The sequence below is a fragment of the Eubalaena glacialis genome, chromosome 10 (assembly GCF_028564815.1).
Source record: "Eubalaena glacialis isolate mEubGla1 chromosome 10, mEubGla1.1.hap2.+ XY, whole genome shotgun sequence".
Taxonomy (NCBI): Eukaryota; Metazoa; Chordata; class Mammalia; order Artiodactyla; family Balaenidae; genus Eubalaena; species Eubalaena glacialis.
Window position 1 is genome coordinate 82,731,592 of NC_083725.1, and position 6,000 is coordinate 82,737,591.

General features: G+C 54.3%; 1 protein-coding gene across 1 annotated transcript in view; it reads right to left on the reverse strand.

The window, feature by feature from the left end:
• Positions 1-5,401, reverse strand: part of ABCC8 (ATP binding cassette subfamily C member 8) — a 75,181-nt gene extending 69,780 nt beyond the window's left edge. Inside the window, exons 1-2 of the mRNA XM_061203093.1 lie at positions 5,205-5,401; positions 3,771-3,912 (exon numbers count right to left, since the gene is read on the reverse strand). Coding sequence (XP_061059076.1) covers positions 3,771-3,912; positions 5,205-5,352 — 290 coding nt within the window. The 5' untranslated portion in view covers positions 5,353-5,401. The remainder of the gene's footprint in view (positions 1-3,770; positions 3,913-5,204) is intronic.
• Positions 5,402-6,000: the final 599 nt, after the last annotated feature.

Sequence of the window (6,000 nt, forward strand, 5' to 3'; positions counted from 1 at the left end):
CCTTCCAAGGCTCCCTTCTACAGAAAGCAAAACTCAAAGGCACAGGTGATGTGGCCTCAAGCCTTTTTTCCAGCACTGCCCAGCCTGCTCTTTCTAGTGAAGCTACGGTTAGGAACCCCTCCATTCCCAGGAGGCCTCCTCCAGTCTTCTGCTTCAGCGCTGCCCTTGCTTGTGCTGCTCCTTCTATCCAGTGTGCAGAGTCCCTGCCCTCGAGAAGCTGACAGTAGGGAAGGAAGCAACCATGCTCAGAGCTAACCGTCTGACTAGGCAGTCTAGGGAAGTGGTATTGCAGATGGACAGAAGGCTGAGAGCACACAGGGGAGGGTGGGCAAGCAGGGAATGCTTCACAGAGGAGGTGGCACAAGGCTGAACTTTGAAGGATGAGCAGGAGTTCAACAGAGAAGGTGGGGGGCATGAAGAGAGCCATGTTGGGACCCCAAGTGGTCTGGTAGGACTAGGATATAGCATAGAGGCAGTGTGTTTCCCTTCTTCCTCGCTAGAAGAACCACAAGTTTGCTCCAGCAGCAATGTGCCCAGCCCCAGGGAATGGATGGTGATTGGTTCAAGCAGCCATGCAATTGCACACTTCTTTGTCAGTGATTGGTTTAAGAGTGGCCATATAACCCAATTCTGGTCAATGAGATGTAAGGAATGTCTGTAGAAGATGATCTCCTGCATAAAGAAGAGGCTTGTGGGCAGCATGCTCCCTTTTTCCTTGCTTAGTTGATGCCTGGAGTTGGGCAGCCATCTTGTAACCATAAGAGAAGATATGGTGGACACACAGAGTATGGTATAGAAAGATGTGGAGAAGCTGGGTTCCTGATGCCATTACTAAGCCACCACACCAACTAAAAAAGGTGGCCTCCAGATTTCTTGTTAAATGAGACTGTACACGTTGATATTCTTCAAGCTTGATTAGTGGATAGTCTCAGTGCAAGGTCTTCGCACTGTTACAGGAGGTACAAGGCAGTCACTAGTGGGGGCACTGGAAACAACCAACACCCTGTCCAGGAGGTCTTCAAAACTCTTACCTCTGTACTCCTTGAAATAATTTTGAAAAACTCTGTACTCCTGCATACATTTTTAAGTGACATCTAAAATGTTATTTCATAAGTTTAAGTACATTCATTTTTTTTGCAGTAGAAGGTAGAAATGATAAACATTTTATAAGATGAAATAAGACAGTGAATAACCATAATTGAAATAAGTATTTTATGACAAGACTTAAATAGATTTAGGCTGCTTTACTGAATAATATACACTGACTTAGGTAAGAAATTAGGTAAAAGTTTTATATATGGCTTTTTTCCAGTGTATGGTGGTCTGGGAAAACATTCTATATTTAAAAAAAATTTCTAAATAACCTATAGTGCTTTGGTTGTTCTGAATTCAGAGCATCACAGAGAAATAATACTTAAAGGAAGACAAGAAGCCCTACAGGTTAGATGCCTTAATTAATCACTAAATGAGGCTTACCTTAAACTAAACTCAAGTTTGAAGGCCACTGCTTTAACGGCCCCCCTCTCTCATCTGCCCCGTACACTTCCGGCAAGTCTGCCAACCCAGGACAGGGACTGTGGCTTCTCCTCATGTCTGTTCCCCTTCCCATCCTCCTTCATGCTCCCCTGCCCAGGGGTGTAGGCCACAGATGGAAACCAGCAAATACCAGATAACTGCTTATTGAGGAGCTGACCTGCTCTCTGGGGAGGAGATGGCGATTTGCACTGAGCTGGAGAGGTTTGGGATACAGGTGTTGCCCCACACAGAAGGGGCTGCTGGACAGCCAGCAGGACGGAGTCCCCAACCGTATTCTATCCAGTCTCCCACATTCTGGGAATATACTAGCTGCCCAGGGCTCTGCCACTCTGCACTCTGCACCCTGTCTATGCTCTAATTTCATCCGCCACTGCCCTATGAAGCAGGCAAGGCAGGGATTATGATGCTCATTTCACAGGTAGAGAAAGTGAGACCCAGAAGGGCTGGGTGACTTGTCCAAAGTCCCACAGCTGGTACGTGGCATAGCAGAAATGCTAGCAAAGACCCAGGTCTACCTTCTCTGCAGGAAGGGTATTTTCCCCTCTGTCGCTTTGTTCATTACAGCCCGGTGCGTATGTTCTGGCCGGAGGGCTCACAAGGCATCCCTCCTGTCTCTAGCATCTGTACTGCTTTGGAAGGGGTGTTGGGATGGAAGGCGGGAGGCAGACTTGTCACCTGCTAGTTATGTGGCAGTATGCATTCTGGTCCTGCTCATCTGAGGGCTTTGATAGTCAGGAGGAGGCCCAAGGCAAGCAGTTACCACAGAGATTACTGCTGAAGCCAGGATGCAGGGACATTGGGAGTGGGAGGGTGAGGGAGTGTGTGTGTTGGTGGGGGTGAGGATCCCATCCTCCTGCCACCCAGCTGCAGGAGCCAGGGCTGGCAGGAGTGGAATCTGGGCATAGTCTGATTCCAGCTCAGAGGGATTGGACCTCAAGTATTTAAGCCACCACCCTCTACCACCCCTTCACCCAGGCAGTCACTGAGCCTTGCCGATCCTTCCATTCTTCCTTAGTGAGATGGCTGCTTCACCTCCTCCTCATCTGCACCCCCAACTGCTGACACACCGCTTTTGGCTGCAGTTATCTCTCACCTAGACTACTGCAATCACTCCTGAGTGCTGTTTCTACCTCCAGCCTCTCCCTGCTTCCATCCTGCCCTCAAGTTCTCACCTAAAAGTGCTGCGCTGATTACATCTCTTCTCTTCCAAACTGCCTACAAAATTCAACCCAAACACTCAGCCTGGCATGTGAAGCCTTCCTGCAGATGCCCCCAGTTTCCAAATCTCAGCCTCCATCGCTCCCACGTGTTTCATGCTTCAGCCCCGCTGCACTGCTGCACTGCTCCCACCCTGCCTGCTTCCCCTCCCACCCCTCCCCACTCGCCCGTGGTACCTTTCTCACGACTCCCCACTGGCCCTCCCTCTCTGGAACTCCTCTGCCTGTCAGAACCCTAGTCATCCTTCCAGATTCTGCTCAGAAGTCCCCTCAACCATGAAGCTTGCCCAACTCTACCTTCCTTTATCTTCCCATAGTACTTACTTGTAACGTTATTTCATTTATTCTCTTAAGGAGTCACTAAGGGTCTATGGAGCTGTCTCATGTGCCTTGCACTGTGAATACAAAGATGAATGAAATGCAGATTCCAACTCTGAGGCCTTTCTGACTTAGGGGGGAGACAGTTTGCAAATAGATATAAATGTTAACATACAGTATGATCTGTGCTGTGGCAGAAGTGTGAAGAGTATGCTGTGAGGCCCAGAGGCAAGGTGGGCATGGGGAGAAGGCCCTTAGGAATGAGGCTAGAGAGAGGGAGGGCCGACTGTGAGGAACCTGGATGCCAGGCTGAGGACTTAGGACCTTGTAAACAACCGGGAACCAAGGAAAGATCTTAAGCAAGAGTGATTTTTTTCCCTCCAAGAAGGTAACCCCAGCAGCTTGTGGGAGAGGCTGGGCATATCCACTCTAATAGGCTCTAGGATTATTTCACCAGGTCTTGGTGTGCAGATCTGGGTTCCCTCCACCCTGCTGCACTGAGAGCAGGGCCTGGTTCTCACTGTCCAGTGCCTGGCACAGAGAGGCTGGCACACAGATGTTGGGTAAACAGTTGCTGGATTTATTAGCAAATGAAACGATATTGGCTCATGGAATGCAGCTGAGCTGGGGTCTCCCTGGACCTTTTAGGAAGCACCCTTGAGTAGACCCACTCTCCTGGGTCCTCTGACAGTCACTCACCCATCAGACAGGATGCCCTCCGCGATCTCACACACCAGGACGAAGAGCAGCATGAAGGTCAGGATCCAGCGCAGGTTGTGCCCCGGGAAGTGGAGCCATGTGCTGTGGTGGATGTGCACCTTGGAGCTCTGACTGCCCCATCCTGCAAGGAGAGACAGGAAGAGGTGGGAAGCCTGGCTCACCTGGAGGAGGTTTCGTGAACCCCAGGGGGGTGCTTAGGCATTGGGTCCATGGTGGGGATGAGGAGTGTACCCAAGACAATGCCCCAGTCTGGTACACATGAACTAAATGTCCTTGCATGAAACCCCGGACCCACAGAGGCCCACATGTGCAGGTACCCATTTTATATGCGGACATCTTGTGTGACAAATAACCGCGTAAATAAACCGTTTGGTTGAGAGCAACAGTGTAAATTCTGGTACAATTTTTGATACACATGTGAGCATAAGCTTTCTTCCTATTTCTAGCTGTCTTTGTCAACAACTAGCAACTTTTTGCTTCTGCAGCATCCTCCTCTTTTTAATTTTGTAGCAATTTTTCCTTTCTTCTCAAAAGCTGTATATGAATCTTAAGATTTGCTTTTTTTTCTTACTTAGAGCAAATTAACACGTTTTGGGGGAGGCAGGGAACACCCTATGAGTTGACAGCGCTAGCTAGCTTGGGAAATTCGAGGTCTTGGAGAGAGATAAAGGGGACCCTAGGAAAGAGGCACACACGACTGTCTGGGCGGTGACGCCGAACTCTGCAGAGGGCTTTCAAACAGGGGCGCTGGTGGCCTCCGTCCGGGTCGCTGCTAAGTCGGATCGGCTCTGCCCCGAGCGCGAGAAATTGCGCTCCGGAGACGCGCGCGCCGCGGTGGAGTTAGCTGGGGAAGCGGAGCCTCTTCTCGATCGGGGCGAGTGGAAGCCCAGGATTGCCGGAGGCTACTGACCACTGTCAGGCTCAGCCCCTGGGAAGCACAGGGTTCGCAGGGCCTCCAGCCCAGCCTCTGAGGCACAGGCTGCACTCCTCCCTGGGCCCAGCTGCGGCTGACGAGAAGGGTGCCTTGGGGGAGGGGTGGCCCGGCTCCCTACACAGCGCCTCTGAGGTTACAGCCCGACCCCCTCCCGACCTTTCCAGCGCGTACAGAGACCCCTGCTTTCCCCTTTCTCCACCCCAGCTCTGGCCCTGCGGTGGCAAAACTTGGGGGCCCCCTGGGTCAGGAGCTTCCCTTGTGGTGCGTGCGGTTTCAGGGACACCCCGGGAGTGAGGGCTGTGCGGGTGTGCGAGCGCCGGCACCGCGGGGCATAACGCAGAGCAGGGGACCCCAAGAGGGAGGCGAGCGGCGGTCGCCTGGCCGCAAGGGGACGCGGAGCGCTGCGGCGCGCAGCGCCTCCTCCTCCTCCCTCCCGACCTCCGTCCTCCCTTCCTCCGCTGCTCGCCCCGCGTGCTCACCGATGAAGAGGATGGGGAAGGTGATGAAGAGCAGGAAGACGTGCGGCACCACGTTGAGCGCGTCCACGAAGCAACCGTTGTTGAGGACGCCCTGGTCCACCCGGTAGGCGGCCGAGTGGTTCTCGCTGCCGCAGAAGGCCAGGGGCATGGCGGCGCGGGCTCGGGCTCGGGCTCCAACTGCGGCTGGCTCCACGCGCCTCCCGCGCTCTGTCCCCTGTAGCTCCGCCGCCCGGCCCGGCCGTCAGGCCCCAGCCCCCACCCCGCGGGCCCCGCCCCGTCGGCGCTCCGGCTCTCCCACCCCGCCCCGCTCCTCTACCTGCGGGGCCTGGGGGGCGGCGGGGAGCCCAACCCGCCGGGCCGCGCTGGGGCCGAGTTCCAGCTGTGGCGGCCCGCACGATGCGCTGGGGGCCGCCTTGTGAGTGCCCCGCTGCGCGCGTGCGCTGGGGAAGCAGGGAAGACAGGCTGGGTGGGTGGGCATGCTCGAGTCTGGATGGGAGGGTGAGGGGTGCAGAAGAGAGGAGGAGGGTCCTCGCGGCTCCGGAGTGGGCGCGGTCGGAGTCTCGAGTGTGACCTCCCTGCCCGGGGTCTGAGGTGTGGGCTCACCTGGGCCTGGCTCTTGTGGGTATAGTTAGAGCGGAGGGTCCTGGTGGGGCAGTGTGGGACAAGCCCCACCCCATATGAATAGGAAAAGCATTCAAAAACATTACCTAGGGGGGAGCTTCGAAGGTTTTCGAAAGTGGTTCCAGGCGGGGGACTTTCATAGGTGCTTTACAGCGTATCCCTCGCGTTCACAAAC